This window comes from Magallana gigas, chromosome 8, assembly GCF_963853765.1.
Source record: "Magallana gigas chromosome 8, xbMagGiga1.1, whole genome shotgun sequence".
Lineage (NCBI taxonomy): Eukaryota > Metazoa > Mollusca > Bivalvia > Ostreida > Ostreidae > Magallana > Magallana gigas.
In genome coordinates, this window is record NC_088860.1 from 16,247,682 (window position 1) to 16,264,900 (window position 17,219).

Below are 17,219 nucleotides of genomic sequence, written 5' to 3' on the forward strand. Positions count from 1 at the left end.
CTTCTTATTTTAGTCAAATTAAACCTGCAATAAACAAACAAAGCCATCTGATACAATTTAATGTACAGCAAATACATGAACTTCACACAAGCATAAATTGGAAGGTTATTCTGTATATTTAGACAGGTTCTTCTTATTCTCACGCAACGAACTCAGTAATTCCCAGGGGACTTATAATCAAGAGATCTAATGTTTATTTAAATAAGAAGAGGAGTAAAAACCAATTAACAAAGTAAACAAATTAATGGATATCGTTGGAGGTGCGCTCACGCGCTCTCGTTATATTGTTCTGCAAACACATCGGGCGAATTCGGTATCACAAATTTAAATTAATACCCTTTTATCTTAAAAAAATTAAAAATGAAGTAAAATTATTCATTACAAAATTATTAATGCACATGTAAAAACTTTGCATTAAATATGGGAATAGTCTGAACTCTGAACCATAACCACATAAATAAAAATGTACATATTCCCCATGAACGGATACTTTCCATAATCTTTGGGGTTTTTTTCCAAAACATATAGGATAAATATTCTATAAGAAAATAATAAACGAAAATTTAAATAAGTAAAGTAAGTAAGTAAGTAAATCATTTATTATAGTGACATGTGCATTTTGCATGTTACAATAATACAGTGAAACAATAATACAAGATAATAGCACCCGGCCCATCGGACCTATATGTCACTGGTTATATAAATTACATATCTAAAAGTCAACGTGAAAATTTTGATTTTCTTAGTTTTAGAGCATTAATAATAAATTGAGAGCATTGCCGGGGATAAGTACATACTAAAGTTCTGAATAATTCAAATTCTTCATAATTTGTTGAGCCAGTGGTATTTCTAATAAGTAAATTTCGTAAATCATTATATAATGTACATTTTAGGATGAAGTGAATTTCATTTTCAATTTCATTTAAATTACAAAAAACACAGAGTCTGTCAGTTAAAGGTTCATTTCGAAAGCGTCCAGTTTCAACACGTAAAGGGAGAATTCCACATCGGAGCTGAGCTAGGGCAGATCTTTGATTTTTAAATAATACGGAACAACGAAACTTCTTCATATTTGTCGGAACCTACTACTAGTTACTGATCATAACTTCATCTAACTATCATGTATTGTGATATATCTTTTGCTTTTACAAATATTTCATTTTTCACTTATATTGAACATATTTTATTGTAAAAAAAAAACCATACAAAAGTATAAGAAACAATTTCTTTAAGAGTTCTTCTCCTTAGACTGGAAATAAAAGTAATTAAGTGAGTTCATTTTATTTCTTTATACGTGAAAAATCCGTTTATCATATTCTTTTTTATGAATTAGTAAAAAAATCCCATGATTTTAATTTTTTTTTTTAATAAAAGTCCTTGGTGTGCTTCTCTCTCTCTCTCTCTCTCTCTCTCTCTCTCTCTCTCTCTCTCTCTCTCTCTCTCTCTCATATTTTGATAAGCTAATAGGTTTGTTACAGCTCGGCCGTTCGCGCTAATTGAGCATAAATAGTTTCGTCACCTCCTCGCAACGCAATTGACCAATCAATTCACACCGTCTCCTCAAAAATTGAGAAACTATTCACGCTTTCTAATTAGCCATCCGTGAAATACTACTGACAGTTTGAGTAGAGCTCCGCCCCTATCCGAGATTTAAACGTTACAGATCAGTGAGACAGGGACACTCGAAATGCACGATGGCTCAGTACAGAACACAACTGTGTCCCCAGGACTCCTACGAACCATTCCAAGATTATCTGGGATTCAGTGACATAGCATGGAACAAGGATCTGGTCTCTAATCTCACACACCTCATGAATTGTTCGCCATCGTTCCATGACGACAACAGCAGTGATGGCGAATTTTTTGGTTCCAACTTTTCGAGTAGCCCGTGTGTCGGTCCGTGCAGTGACGGGGTTTTTGCACCCTATGACCCCCTGGACGTTATTCGGAGGGACTCTCTGGAGGACTTCAGACATAACGGACGGGACGTCGAACTGGACGAACTCGATAGCTACCAGGTAGAACTTCGGAGACACTCGTCCATTTCCGTTCAGTCAGAATCCAACCCGGTGGTTCTCGAAGTGTTGGCATTCAAAGAACGGAAACGAGCTGCCAAAAAAGCCAAGCAAAAGAAATTGTGCGTTTTCTGTAAAAACAACGGAGAAACTGTTGCCATCTACTCAAGCCATGTGTTGAAGGATGAAGAAGGGCGGGTCTGCTGCCCTATCCTCCGTAAGTACACGTGCCCTCTCTGTGGGGTCTCTGGGGACAACGCCCACACGATCCGCTATTGTCCGAAAAATGATGGTGAACTTTCCGCACCCAGCCTCACGAACCTCCATACAAGACGCTTGACAAATGGAAAACGGCGCCGAGGGAGCGACAGTGAAAGCAGCAACTGAAAAAAGAGACCACCAAAAGCAGCCGCGCAACATCGCAATCTCGCAACTATATCTCGATATTAAAGACCTTTTGCTCTATTCCTTAAAGTCGTATACTGTGGACTGTGATTTCTGACTCTTTGACCAAATTTTTATAGAGATCCTTGATGACCATACAATGTTTTAATTAGTTGTGACTTTTATTCAACAAAAGTTGTATCTTAGATTTTGATAAGATTTTTTATGTAAATTTTGATTTTAATCTTTACGTATCCCAGTTATTGAGATGGTGCTGAAAAAAAATTGTACAGTAAATGAAGTTATGATTTTAGATGAATATATTTATAATAATCAATTTTTTAATTAATGATTTACTTAATTGTAGTCATTCGCTGATTTTGTACAGATTAGTTTTAGAATTTATTAACATTTGTTTAGTGCTTTAACCCCACAGATGTTTCCATGTAAATAAATTGTTATCACAGTTTCTTCAACTTCCGTTTTTATTATGTATTAAACTTATATAAAATTTATGTACAGTGGTACAGGCAAGAGAAAGATCACGTTAAAATGGGTCTACTTACTTAGTGTATAGGAGAGAGAGAGAGAGAGAGAGAGAGAGAGAGAGAGAGAGACAGACAGACAGACAGACAGACAGAGGAGAGAGAGATAGGGAGAGAGAAGAGAGAATTTTACAAATGGATCAGCGAATTCACTCAGCTGTGTGTTTTAGAATTTCATTATTTTGGAACAAAATTGAGTTTATGATAATCATAAAAAAATCTACAAATTAATTTTAGGTGGGATATCAAAATTGATTGATTGGGTCAAACTTCACGAAAATAGCATGATGATTGTTGTTTTGTACTGATCGTTCAGATTTGCCCATTGCCTACTTTATATGCTGAAACACATGACATGCGCTTATCTAGAGGGGAGTTCATGCCCGGATCTAGCCAATAGAAAAATTTAATGGGGAGAGGGGTTTCAAGGCCTATTTTCAGTAATTTTATCACAGGCGCTTGTTTCATACAGGGGTCTTTAACAGACCTCTTGTGTGCATTGGCGGGTTCCGGGGGTCGGACCCCCCCCCCCTTTCTCTGGGACATATGACTTTTTTTTTGAAAACTTGTAATGCACAGACAATTTTTCCAATTTAGAATATAAATACTGTAGTTGTCTCAATTAAATGCTGTTAAAATTAAACTGCTTATTTTAAGATTTTCGTACAACGTACAGTATAATTGACATGTATTTCTTATATTAAGAAACCCTAACGATCTTTTTATCGAAAAAAATACTCCTCTTCAGCATCCAGTGTTCACTTCCTTGAGTAAACACGTGGAAAAAAATTCATAAACTGAAGCAGTGTCGCTAAAAACACAGATTTATAATAACTTTTAAAATGTATTTTCTGCTCTATTTCTTTAAAAAAAAAATCGGAAATAGTTCATACAGTTTTGAATTGACAATCCATCGAGTAAAACGACGCTCAATACGAGTACATGTACATGCATTTGTTTTACTTTTAAAAGCTGCCTTCAAATGTATTTTTTAGTTAATTAACTTAATTAAGTAATTATGATTGAAAGGTTTTAATCGGTTTTTATACGAAAAATTCAAAGAAAATTATATGATAGCTTGTCGAAATTAGTCTGAATTATACTTTTTTTCATTTCTATTAAGCTGGAGACATGTTTTTTAAGGCTAGAAATTATGTAAATCTTCCTTACCTAAACCAATACGCTCAATAACTGCAGTGCACTCTGATATTAAAATAGATATAAAAAAAGATATATTGACGAGATAACTGCTTATTAAATTATGCACGGAAAACGTTCAAAAGGCCTTGTTTATTGACAGATAATGAATGTTGCACGTATTGATTTTCAACAATTGGAACCCCCCCATTTTCCAAATTGCTGGATCCACCTCTGGTATGAAACAAGCGCCTGCGAATTTTATTATGGGAATTCTTAAAATAAGATTGAGATTTAAAAAGAGTTTCCGGGCCCTGGACTCTATCCCCCGACTCCTCTCTAGTCTACGTCCGCGCATGGAGTTCATGGGGATAAGTTCGGCCCAATCCTGGAAAATTTTAACTTGTTAAATCCACATTGTAAAATTACCAAAAATAGCCCTCGTAATCTGGCAAACAAAACTGTCACTCTGGCCTCTCTTCCACAAAAAAATATGTGGATCCGCGCATGCATATTATACAAACTGGTTAATTGAAACAAGACTCTACTTTTCATTTTCAGTCGGGATCGAGATGCCACTTCCTGGTTGAACTGACAGACTTGCAGAATGACGGACCACGAAGAGTTCAAGATGCTCCAAGAGCGTTATGATGTGTTGAAAGAATTGTCCAGCCAAGGTAAGAGTGGTTAATGGAAGTTATTTTGGACTTTTCATTTGTACCCATTGTCATCACATTTTTGAGACAACAAGCTGTAACGACTAATGTCTAAACTCTAAACCATTTCATATTATAATAATCATCATTCACCATAATTATTGAATATATATGTTAATTTCCCAAACCATCGACGGTTTTGTTTTAAAGAATAAACACTAGTTACTTAATCTATAATACTCTCATTCTTTTTCATGGTATTACAAAGAATAATTATATTCCTTTTTAGTGCTGAAACGAATGTTCGAATATTCGCGAATGAATAGTAAATTTCTAATATTCGAATGTATATTAAGCATTCGAATATTCGATCACATGTTAAACATCCATATCAAGCACTGTAAACTATGCAGTATCGTGTTATTTCATTTTACTCGGAACGAAAGTAAATATAAAGCCATCTATGACTGCCATGCTTGGTAGAGTCTATTGCTTAACCCAGTAATAGACTCTTCCGCCATGCTTGTTTACCTTGAAAGTAAAAGCAGGGTTTACATCGAACGGAGACAAACATTCTAGATTTTTCAATTCATGTCAGACGCTGAAGAAAAAAATTGCTTAACTGTTTGAACGAGTGTGAGCTACGGAGAGTTAATATCGAAAGGTACATCGAAAGTTTTTTTTAAAAGATACCTCGATATAATTTGTTTTTTTTTTAAATAAACAGAACATTTCCGGAGTTATGAGCGTTATCAGTTTTCTGTTTAATACTATATCAAACATGGCGGAAATATTTGGACTGACTTATGAAGTTAGGTATCGGTCTCATACAGGAGTCAGGAGTGCAGTATAATATTAAAGAAGTAATAAATCTTTTGATTGTAGTTGATGGAAATTTTTAAAAAATCAGTATATTATTATTTGCTTAAAAATTAAATGCGCACCCAATTCAATGGATGCTCATGCATTAAGTGTCAACTTCGAACTGACATGTTTAAGCAGTCTACACATACACCCACTTCGTAATACAAACTATCATATATGCTTAATACATTGTCTATGACGTCTACGAATATTCGAATACGAATCGAATAGTACTCACGAATATTCGAATACTGATTTATGGTATTCGTTTCAGCACTATTCCTTTTGTATTACTTCCTTGTCTACTTATATGATTGTATGTATCCGGTATTTAAATTATTTTGATAGATAAATTATAAACCTCCAAGTGCCTTTTAGTTTATCACCAATAATCATCAAAAATTATATTGTATAGTGTCAAAGAAGCTTCATACTGGAGATGTCAGTCCTCAATTCTCTTTGTATAAATAATATGTTCCAGAGGAATTAATTTACCCCCCCCCCCCTTTCCACTCCATCCCCAAGATATATAACACTTTCGTAATTTAACCATTCATTGACCAATTTTCCATGATATCATTGATACCTGAATTAAATTCAATTTCTTAAATGATGTTTTAAAGCTTATCCCTTTTTAAATCCTTTAGCATATAAATGCAGTTTTTACAAACTCAACATATCTTATGGGAAACTTAGACATATATGTACTGTAGTGTATACATACAGCAAAACTTTAAGTTTGTAACAAAACTACATAAACCAATTATGTCACATGTATTATTAAAGATAAGATATATTAATGAATCAACAATATATATTTTGGTTTTTCTTTTCAGTTCTTGTACGCTATGATGATCTGCTGTATAAATTTCTTGAGAATGAAAAGGTGGTAAGTAGCAGACTTATAATGGCAGAGTTTATAAAATAATTATATACAGGGAAGCATTGAAGTATATATACATTTTGTAGACCAGGCAAGCTAGCTCTTGCTATACTCACAACCAGGCAATGAAGAAGGAAGTTAAAATGAAAATTGATAGTGAACAACTTTCATGATTGAAATCAAAATATAATATTTCATATATACCATACAATACTAGTAAATGAGAAAGGAAGGAACTTTAGAAAATTTTTGATAGCACTGCAATTAATTATGTTTAAAATGAATTTGTCAGATATTTGGCATTTGAAAATTGAAGGTTACACCTTATCATAGGCAGTTAAACTACATAGAAGATATACATAATTTCAATTCAATAAATTAAAATGTTCTCTCTGTTACTTAATTACAAGTATATCTTAATGGAATGGACATTAATTAAAATACACTGTAAAGATTTTGATAAGTCAGAAACCAGACAATTTTAACAATATATTTGACATACCGGTAATCATTTGTTGTGTTATATAAATCACAATTGTAATAAAATGTTTACCTCATTTTACTACAGTACAACAGTACAGTGCACAAACTGAAACTGAGGGAAAGCCAGCTGAAGGAGATGAAGAAATGTAAGAATAACACTGCCCCTCCCCCTCCCTTAATCTCGATATTAGAGATTCGGCTAGACTGGATATTTGGACTGATGTCTTCACCGAATCTTGGAACCTTCCTCTTCATAATTCATGCTGTAACTTTGGTTGCTTGTCAGTGAAGGCATCAGCCGAAATATCAAGCCAAGCCAAATCTCCTCCTCCCTCCAAAAAACCCCCCAAAACTTACATTTTCAAAACAAGAAATTTTGATAAGCACAAAATAAAATTTATGTGATTATTAAAAGCACATTATGCATATATAACAAGAATTTTTTTTATTGACATTTGACTCAGATATAGCAAAAACACTCTAATTTTATTATTTCAAAAGATTTGTATAAATATATATGGGTAATTGATTGCCTTAAAAAATATTAATCCTTTGTATTTATTTTTTTCAGTGATTCAGCCTGCAATATCAGAATATGAGAGAATGAAGTTAAAGTATGAGATAGAGTTTAACTGCAGGACTCAGGCAGAAATGCTAGCCACCAAGGTCAGTGAAAACCAAATCATTTGCAAGTTCATGATAAATGATGAAGATTGAGTTAATGCAATAAGGCTATCGAGGAATGGGGAACTTGCATGGTAATTGCAGATTTATTGCAGAGAAATAATTATTAATTTCTTCTTTGAAGTCCCATTTTTTAATTTTTTGAACACTCAATTTGAGATGCGACCAGTGCTGGCAAAGATCTCAAACCATTTTGCCCCGTTGGAATTCGGTTCTCTGCAAGTTAATTTAGTCAGTTGAAATGTTGTCTTATTTACAGATCACCACTCAGAACAAGGAGCTGAAGCGACAGTCCAAGATGCTGCTGGATCTCCAGGGACCGAACCCACCGGACATCACCAAGATGAACCTTGACCTTGATCTAGATGAGAAAGAGGACTCGATGGAGGAGTATCGACAGGAGCAGTCTCAGAAAATACAGAGTATGTCTTTTTTGTGCCATATATGTCTCTCTGAAAAGATATGTCGTATAAGTTCATGTTAATACATGTACAATAAAACATGGTCAAACCCAGGTGCCAGGGACAAGCCGTTTTGATTCATTACATACAACAGTTATTCATAATACATGTACTACTATATACATGTATGTTTATAATGTAATACTGTAAACATCTTTAATTCCACGTGTCTAATATTTCACGATTTCCTGTGTAAGTACCTTACACGGTGTTTTTTATTTTCACGGATAATCGATTTCTTATGCTAGAAAGGTAAATCCTGATTGTAAAAAATCTGATGAGTGATGAACCTGCATCATGTAACTTACATTATTTTCTTTTGAATAAAGTAAAATTAAAGCCTTATTCACGTTAAGTGCCATGAGAATAATAAATCAAGTTTGTGTCAAATGTAATAAGCACTTGTGTATAATGCGCAATTGATTATTGGGCGTGAAAACTGGGGGGGGGGGGGGGGGAAGCACATTTAATCTTTTAAAAAGAAGTACACTTTTATAATCAATCAATCTTAAAATTAACTGCTAAATGTGAATGCCGATCGCAGACAACGTCATGGTTGTACAGGAGTCTTTGCCCTCAGGTATGTCCGAGATAATAAGCGACAATTAGCACCCCGTTTCACAATGGCTTCGAAAGGGCCACAAAGATAAAGATGAAACGAATCTTCCGTTATAAATAGTTGTTTAATTATGATATTAATTTTATTGAATTAACGTAATACTCATTCAAGCTATTTTTTTACGAATATTAAATATACAATGATTACGATAAACAAGTTGTAACTTAGGCCCCGCTCAAGGACACTTGCATCTGTAATGGCGGCCAACACGGAGATGGAGAATGCACAGCTCAATATTCACGGTGGCTTAATGTTCACGGAAAATTGTCTAACCGTGAACATAGTGAAATTAAAAACACCGTAATGTTTTTCACGTCTACAGTATTAAGGGAATGAAGCTGACTTTGCTGTATGCAGGAATTTGTTATAAGAATGTTTGCTGTAACTTTGTTTTGATATATTCATATTAATTAGCATGTATATGGTTATGTAAAAAGTTCTTGAAATGTTCAAAGTTAGAAAAAAATCATTTTCAAGTATATACACTTACACATATATACTACAAAGGTTACGAAATGCAATTTGAAAAATAAAATTTCCTATTGTAAATAGCTTTACTTGGTAGCTACATTTACATAGAATGCTCAAAAGATTTTCTTTGTTTTTGAACAGAGTTGGAGGAAGAGTTGATTGCAGTTCAGCAGGAGCTTGGGTCTTTGAGAGAAGATCTGGGGATAGAAAAGGATCACTCAAGTAAATGGAAAACCAAGGTACATTTGCCAACATTCTGTATGGTTACACTCTGTATAGTTACACTCTGTATGGTTACACTCTGTATGGTTACACTCTGTATGGTTACACTCTGTATAGTTACACTCTGTATGGTTACACTCTGTATAGTTACACTCTGTATGGTTACACTCTCTATGGTTACACTCTGTATGGTTACACTCTCTATTGTTACACTCTGTATGGTTACACTCTCTATGGTTACACTCAGTATAGTTACACTCTCTATGGTTACACTCTGTATGGTTACACTCTCTATGGTTACACTCTGTATAGTTACACTCTCTATGGTTACACTCTGTATGGTTACACTCTGTATAGTTAGACTCTCTATGGTTACACTCTGTATGGTTACACTCTGTATGGTTACACTCTGTATAGTTACACTCTCTATGGTCACACTCTGTATGGTTACACTCTGTATGGTTACACTCTCTATGGTCACACTCTGTATGGTTAAACTCTGTATGGTTACACTCTCTATAGTTACACAGGAACAACAGTTGATGCAGCTGAATGCATGATCTTATGTTATTGAATGCTTCTAGAAAATACTGTTTCATAACTTTTTTTTTATATGCTTGGACAATGAATTTTTTAAAGCTTGAAATGATACACCCTAGAAAATTCTATTTATTGTGTTGTATATATTCTACAATGCTTGAAAATGTAAATTGGTTGGTACTTTTGTTAAAGAAGATTACAATATGCTAAGAAGTTGCCTCAAGGCCTGCTGTGCTAAATTTATTTGGACTTTATTTCACTGTTTTTAGTTTGAAGAAATGAAGGAGAGCAGGAATGAAGCAGAGAAGGTAGTAGCCCTGTACAAGGAAGCAATGAAGGACCTATCTAAAGGTATACACTAACACACCAGTCTTCTTTTCTGTAACAGTTAGTAATATTTCTGTGAATGTTTATAAGATATGTTATAAAAGTGATCTATCCGGATGAAATTTGTTGATGTGAAGTAGTTTCCCTTTAGAAATTCTGATATCTTCAATTTGCAAAGACCTTATAAAAAACTTAATTTCTTGAGAATGATCTTTAGTTTTATTCAATATTCATTGCTATCAAAAAGAAAATGATTGTTATCCCTGAAATGGAACTTTGGTAGTTGTTTTCAGACTAAGTACTTTTCTTATTTGCAATTTATTTGGCTGTGAAATTCAAACAGTGATGAGATGTGAGCATTCTTCCACAATTATTTCCAATATTTTTTAAAAAGAAATAAGATGAACTGGCAAAAACCCATTTTCAATATTTATTTAAACCAGAAAATTTTCAGTACTTTTATTATCAACTTTTTAAACTGTGATTATATAACAGATCTAGAGTGTACAATGTTGGTGATAACTGATTTCTGTTTGACAGTGTCTGAGGAAGCAGTACGAGAGTATGAAGCATTGCAGCAGAAGTATGAGTTGGAGAAGCAGTGTCGTAGTGGAGCGGAGCAGTTTGCTACAGAGGTATATACATGTACATTTATTATAACTATACATACATTGACCATGGTCTCTCGATGATTGTTGATAATTTGCTATGATTTCCATTCCTAATTTGTTAGTTAGGGCTATTTGGACCATGGATATCGGCCTAGGTAGCTCACTGGTAGAGCTCCTGACTATAGGGTTGCAGGGGTCCCGGATTTGATTCCCAGTGCATCCATATATATTTTTTGTTGTATAACAGTATTTATTTGCTCATTCCTCCTTTCTTACTACACTAAGATAAAAATTTCGTTATTGATTGTTTGATAGTTATATTGCCTACTTTTGTTCATACCCCCCATAATGTGATCAACTAGCCAAGTGTCAATTCTTCATTACATGTAATAGATTAAATACCCCCACCATATGACTTACTGACCAGATATCAATACAATGTTCGTATACCTAATTGCATGTGAACAATTGACCAGATATCAATTCCATATTATTTTTCCCCTCTTTGTAACCTATAGCTATTGGTTACTCTGTCATGCTCCTTACTCTCAGCCGGTTGCAGTTACCTTATTACTGATAACTTTAATACCTTTCAAACTGTGTTGCAGTAAGTTCTTCACTTTGGGTTTAGATTGAAGCTTTTCTATTTTTGATTTCATTTTGTCACAGATTCGGATTCAGAACGAGGCCATGAAGAAGCAGAGCATGATCTTACTGACGGAGGTGGCCTCTGACCCCAAACTGATGCTGGCCCTCCACGAAGTGGAACAGCTCACTCAGGAGCTAGAGACCCAGAAACAGAAATACGAACAGGAGGTACAGTAGTCATTTGGTAATGTAATCATCTCTTCATGATCAACAATGGAGTCAAGGAGGCTCCATACCTTAGTGTCATTAAATATTTGATGGCATTTTTGATGGATAAAGTAAAAAAAACACATATATTCTTGGACAATGTTCCTAATATTCACATTTTTTTCTTTGATAAACATTTTGCACCCTACCCGTTTGATAATAGATGGGTTTTGTAAATTCACAGAACAGGTGTTTAAGAAGGAATGATGAATCCACAGTAGCTTATTTTCAATATATTAGGAAATACATTATTTTCTAATTAATACTGATACATGTAATTATACAGAAGAATATGTTATGATTGATCTCTATGTACCAACTTGCATTAATTTGTATTTCATATTGTTATCCAATTTAGTACCTGTTCCAGTACTTGCAATGAGCATTACTTAGAATTGAACATTTTTAGGAGACGTAGGCTAACTGGTTTATTTTATTTACCGTAGATCAAAGAGCTGAAGAAGGCTGCTGAAAATGAGGATAAAATGTTCGAGGAACTAGACAATTCTGCTTACGTGGATGAAATCAGACACCTGGAAGCCAAGGTTAAACAGTTCGAGGACCAGTATAACAAACTCCAGGATAGATGTAGGATACATTTTGATAAAAATATCACTGAACAATTATTTTTTTTATATGAACATAAAAAAGGTATTTCATGTAAATTACGATTTTTTTTTCCACAGACATAGCTTTGGAAGCTCGATTTGAAGAAGCAACACGGCCCCCACCCCCACCCCCTCCTCCCCCACCCCCGTCATTGACCACAAAGTCAAAAGGGTAGGGTTCAATTCTCAGATTTATGTTATACCCATCTGAATGTATGGAATTTTTTTATTTTGAAAGATGTACTTGCCTGGTCTATTCTTTTTTTTTATTTTGGGATAATGAAAAACTTTTCGTATTAGTTAATCAAGTGAATTTGAATTTTCAGATTTTTATCCAAATTTAAGAGAGAAAAGAAAAAACCTACTGGAGGTAACTGCTTTACTGTAAAAAAAACAATTGAATTAATCTTAGTTTGACCAATAATTGGTAATTTATTGATACAGAGTACCAGATACATGTACCGGTATATGTATAATTAGATACATTGTAATTGTACATGTATTGATTTCCTTTGTATTGTACCGGTAGTTGGAATTTTGTATGTTCAAAGATCGTTCAACATTCTTAAGATTTTTTCACATTTTTATTCAGTACAAAATGTGCCTCAGAATGACACCTTTTCAAAAGCGATGAGTGAAATGATGGAACGCATCAACAGCGGAAAGCCCTTGACCCCGGGCGCAAGGGCACCACCGCGACGAAGGGTAAATATGAACCCCTTAATTTCACTTTATTAATTTAAAACTGAGAAACTTAAAAAATCTGGATGGTTTAGAGATAATTAAATTTGTGTAATTTTATATAAGAATTTATAGTGGATATTATCAATAGTCTGTACTTAAGATTACTGTAGTAAAAGCTGTCTCTTAACCTGCTTGTGTTCTCCAGATATCTTAATCTTCTTATTAATAAGTATTTATATTACGGTAACCATACATGTTTATATAATTATAGGGAAATTATAGAGTGGTATGTTGATTACATTGCTCCTTTTGACAATTGTCTGCATTTGCACATATGTAGATATTTTTGTTTTTTTACCTCATGTACCATTGATATGGTTTGAGAGAAATAAACATTCATTTTGCTAGTGTCAACCTGCAAAATTCTGACTGTTAAATGGTTAATCTGGCTGTAGGGGTTGTTGGAATTCATCTAAATACCATGGTCAGAATACTGGCCAGTACATAGTATTCACCTCCAATTACAAAATAGTTCAATGTGAATAATGTAGAATTTAAATCAATACTCTAACAAACTTTTAAATTAGGTTATTTCACTTTGACGAGATGTCAGTTGTGAGGACCTGTAGTGGAATAATTTCAGTATGTTTGAATATGATAATTTGGACCAGTAGTTGACTTACCAGCCTCCCTTACAATGGTGTCATAGTAAATGAAAGGAATTGCTATAGAGTCTTATTAAAGAATGTATGTACTCTACATGAATAATTATATGTCACCTGATATCAGTTTTGAAAAACAAAAATTGTCATAGGTTCAAGTTTACTCGTACTTTTATCAAATTTCATGTACATAATTTGTCTCAATTTCCGGCAAGAAACTTGGCATCTGATCATACTTAATGATAAATGTAGGTATAATATGTTCCCACTACCTGTACATGTACTGGATAAACGAATTTGCACAAATCTGTAGGGATGAAGGGCTAACTCATGATAAATAGACATTTTGGTGGGGTTGTATACCGGTACAGGTAGACGTTTTGGTGGGGTTGTATTATTTGTTTAGTATTTGGAGGATATCAAACACATACTGGTAACCATATACATGTACAATTAATAAGACAAATACATGTAGATTTGCATATCTATATATAGGGGTCTAACACTAGCTCTGGAGGCATGGGGTCTGTGAATGAAGAGGTCGTAGTATGTATTATGCTGTTGTCTTTCTGTCCGCATGGTAAAGGTTATGCTGTGGCATGGAAGCTTTAATAAAAAAGCTTTAGTAAAGAAATAGCTTGTTAAAAAACTTGAGAAATTTCCAGGTTTTATTTGTTGAAAACTTGTTTGCATGTACTTCTCTTTATTTTAATTAATGTTTACACGTAATCTTGATTAATCGTGAGGCACTTAAAGACAATGTCTTTATTTATAGCTTGTTTTGATTTGCTTAAAATACATGCATTATGCCTTTTGAAAATATAACAAATTATATTAGATTCAAGAGATCTGTAAAATTCATTTTCCATATATAATATGTGCATGGCTCTTTTTGAAATTTGTTCTTTTGGAAAATTAATAGAAGCTGCACAAAGTACTTTGTCACCTTTTTCTCTTTAGTATATCTCATCTAAAGGTCCAAGAGAGCTTTCTGTACCTGTCTATGTTAATGATCTTATAACTTTCTGATTTTAACTAAATTAGATTATCAGCTTCTTAAGTCAATCCATTGAGCCAATTTCCACCAAATTTGGTTGAGAGCTTTCTTAGGAGAAAAATTTTTAACCGGGTTTTCTGAAGGAAAAATCTGGTTATTGAAATGGTAAAAATGGCGGACCGCCGGGTGGGTGGGCGGGCAGCCATCAAAAGGGTACCCTTTTTGTACGGATAACTCTTCCTACAGTTTTCAAGATAGGAAGTTGTTGTTTTGCAGATCAATTGTACAAATATCAGAGGTGTGCATATTGCTAGGATTTGAATTTCTGATAATTTCTGAAAAAAATACCAGCTTTTGAACGTAGTCATTTTTTGGCGAAATATTGCATATAGGGTACCCCTAAGGTACAGATAACTCCTCCTACAGTTTTCAAGATAAGAAGTTTTTGTTTTGCACATCAATTGTATATATGGGATATCAGAGGTGTGCATATTACTTGGATTTTGATTTTTGATAATATATGAAAAAAAAATGCCACCTGGAAGTTGAACTTAGTTATTTTCACACAGAATATTGCATTTAGGGTACTCCATTTCTCTGAATGGGTTGTGTTTATCAATTAAGGGTTGACAAATGGATTATGGATACTGATAACACAAAAGAAAACCCGGTTTGCTGTCAATTTGACAGCTTTTCTCTTGTCTAGTTTGTTAAAATGAAATCAATGTCAATAACCCCACATCATCCCCACCCCCAACCCCCACCTTTTTGAGAAAACTAGGTCAATGTAGGAAAGTGTCATCTAATTCTTATAACATGCATGTTTGATATTGTGTAACATTGTATCAAACAATATGATTGGATCAACTCAAATTTTGTATTTTTAATGCTACAGCCTTCAGAAACTGTTGAATCAGAGACAGGTGCTATGAAGGAGTTAAATAACATCTTGGTAAGTGAACCATGTACTAAGTACTGGCTTCTTTTAGGCATGTAAACTTGAATAATTCAGCATATTTTGATGAACATTTTTTTAAAAAATGTACATACATGTAAATATAATACAAATAACAGTTAGTACCTGATAGTAGTAGTAACCTGTCTGTGATTGCATTGATTTACAGAAAAAAATGAAGCGAACCCAGAGTGAGGCTGACATGACAAGTATGGCTGGTGGTGAAGCACAGGAGAAATCGTCTGCAGACTCAGAGCCTGCTTTCGCATTCACACTCAAAAAGAGAATGGTGGGCAGTGAAGCGCGGGAGGAATCGACTGCAGACACCCCCTCGGAGCCTTCTTTCGCATTCACACTCAAAAAGAGATCAGACTCGGTTGACGCCTCAGTTCCAGGTAATACATGAATTACAAGAGCAAAAATCTAAAAGACTCAAAGGAAAACCAGACTGTCCTTCAATCTTCAGTGTTTACTTTAGCAGGTTTTGTGTGAATATATGTGCAGAATAAATGGATGTCAAATTGACTCCAAATCTAGGCTTGCATGTAACAACTGTCTTCATAGTTAATTGAGAATTTGTAAATTTAGTATATAGTGTATTCATATATAAATAGAAGGGGAATAGACGCACATATATAAATTGTGATCTATTACCAGTACATTGTGTACATAATACATTAAACACGTATTCTATAAATTTTTGACATGATTGTTCTCAGAAAAAAAGGAGGAGCAGCCAGAATTTTTGACACCCAGTTTCAAGCTGAAAGGAGGTCGCTTAAAGCAGCTTCTAAATCCCATGGATGAGGAAACCAATTAAGTCAGGTGAGGAGGATGTCATCGTTAATTCAGGTCAAGGTTATTTAACAATTTGACATGTTGAAAATAAATATTTTCCTTTGAACTCATCCCCCCCAAAACAGCATACATAAATATTTATTTTCTAAGTCCATTGTACATTACATATTTGTTAATTTTAAATGTTTTGTTGCATTTATACATGTATATACATACAGTATATGGCACAGCTAATGATATTGTTATTATCTTTACAGGATGAGCTCTTCCATTGTTTCTTGTCCATGTCTTCCATGAGCACCCTCCGAGGCTTCCATGATCAATAGGAGGCTCCCATGACTCAAACAAATTCTTAAAATAACTGAACATTCGCAATAAATTAATAATAAAATGTTTGTCTGTCACTGTGATTATAATTCAAAATTTCTTGCATGATCATGATTCCAATACATAATGTGCAATAAAAGAAAGTTTCTCTGTTGTCTGACTTTTTGGTTTCATAAGTATTATTTTTATTGTGAAAGAACAATCTTCAGTATACATTAATTGTATATTATTCATTTGTTAGCACACCAAGATGAAGTCGGTTGAAGTTTATGCTATACCCTTGGCATTGGTGATGGGAGCTGGTTTAAGTTTTTAGCTCACCTGAGCTGAAAGCTCAAGTGAGCTATTCTGATCACATTTTGTCCGTCGTCCGTCTGTCCGTCCGTCTGTCCGTCTGTAAACTTTTTACATTTTGAACTTCTTCTCTAAAA

At 34.1% G+C, this 17,219-nt stretch overlaps 2 protein-coding genes across 8 annotated transcripts; both read left to right on the plus strand.

The window, feature by feature from the left end:
* The first annotated feature begins 1,616 nt into the window (after positions 1 to 1,616).
* LOC105348851 (nanos homolog 1) lies at positions 1,617 to 2,868 on the plus strand. Its single transcript, XM_011458423.4, has one exon. It carries the CDS (start codon positions 1,695 to 1,697, stop codon positions 2,400 to 2,402), a length of 708 nt encoding a protein of 235 aa, XP_011456725.2. The 5' UTR covers positions 1,617 to 1,694; the 3' UTR covers positions 2,403 to 2,868.
* A 1,751-nt stretch (positions 2,869 to 4,619) lies between these two features.
* LOC105348852 (shootin-1) lies at positions 4,620 to 16,941 on the plus strand. 7 transcript variants are annotated; one of them, XM_034474446.2, is made up of 19 exons: positions 4,620 to 4,758; positions 6,438 to 6,490; positions 7,053 to 7,113; positions 7,539 to 7,633; positions 7,911 to 8,073; positions 9,344 to 9,441; positions 10,234 to 10,315; positions 10,832 to 10,926; positions 11,572 to 11,718; positions 12,204 to 12,345; positions 12,444 to 12,537; positions 12,692 to 12,735; positions 12,958 to 13,070; positions 13,321 to 13,335; positions 14,207 to 14,257; positions 15,604 to 15,660; positions 15,833 to 16,058; positions 16,383 to 16,515; positions 16,719 to 16,941. In XM_034474446.2, the coding sequence occupies exons 1-18, from the start codon at positions 4,689 to 4,691 to the stop codon at positions 16,481 to 16,483; spliced, it is 1,707 nt and encodes a 568-aa protein (XP_034330337.2). In that variant the 5' UTR covers positions 4,620 to 4,688; the 3' UTR covers positions 16,484 to 16,515; positions 16,719 to 16,941. The 7 variants fall into 7 exon arrangements, with proteins under 7 accessions (XP_034330337.2, XP_011456726.3, XP_065924706.1 ...); XM_011458424.4 differs by having other exon boundaries at positions 16,383 to 16,488; XM_066068634.1 differs by having other exon boundaries at positions 14,207 to 14,251; positions 16,383 to 16,488.
* The last annotated feature ends 278 nt before the right edge of the window (positions 16,942 to 17,219 follow it).

Coding starts and splice junctions, on each gene's coding strand:
- LOC105348851 (XM_011458423.4), top strand. CDS start 1,695: ATGGCTCAGTACAGAACACAACTGTGTCCCCAGGACTCCTACGAACCA.
- LOC105348852 (XM_034474446.2), top strand. CDS start 4,689: ATGACGGACCACGAAGAGTTCAAGATGCTCCAAGAGCGTTATGATGTG. Junction 9,442..10,233: donor CAAGTAAATGGAAAACCAAG/GTACATTTGCCA, acceptor CACTGTTTTTAG/TTTGAAGAAATGAAGGAGAG. Junction 11,719..12,203: donor AACAGAAATACGAACAGGAG/GTACAGTAGTCA, acceptor TATTTACCGTAG/ATCAAAGAGCTGAAGAAGGC.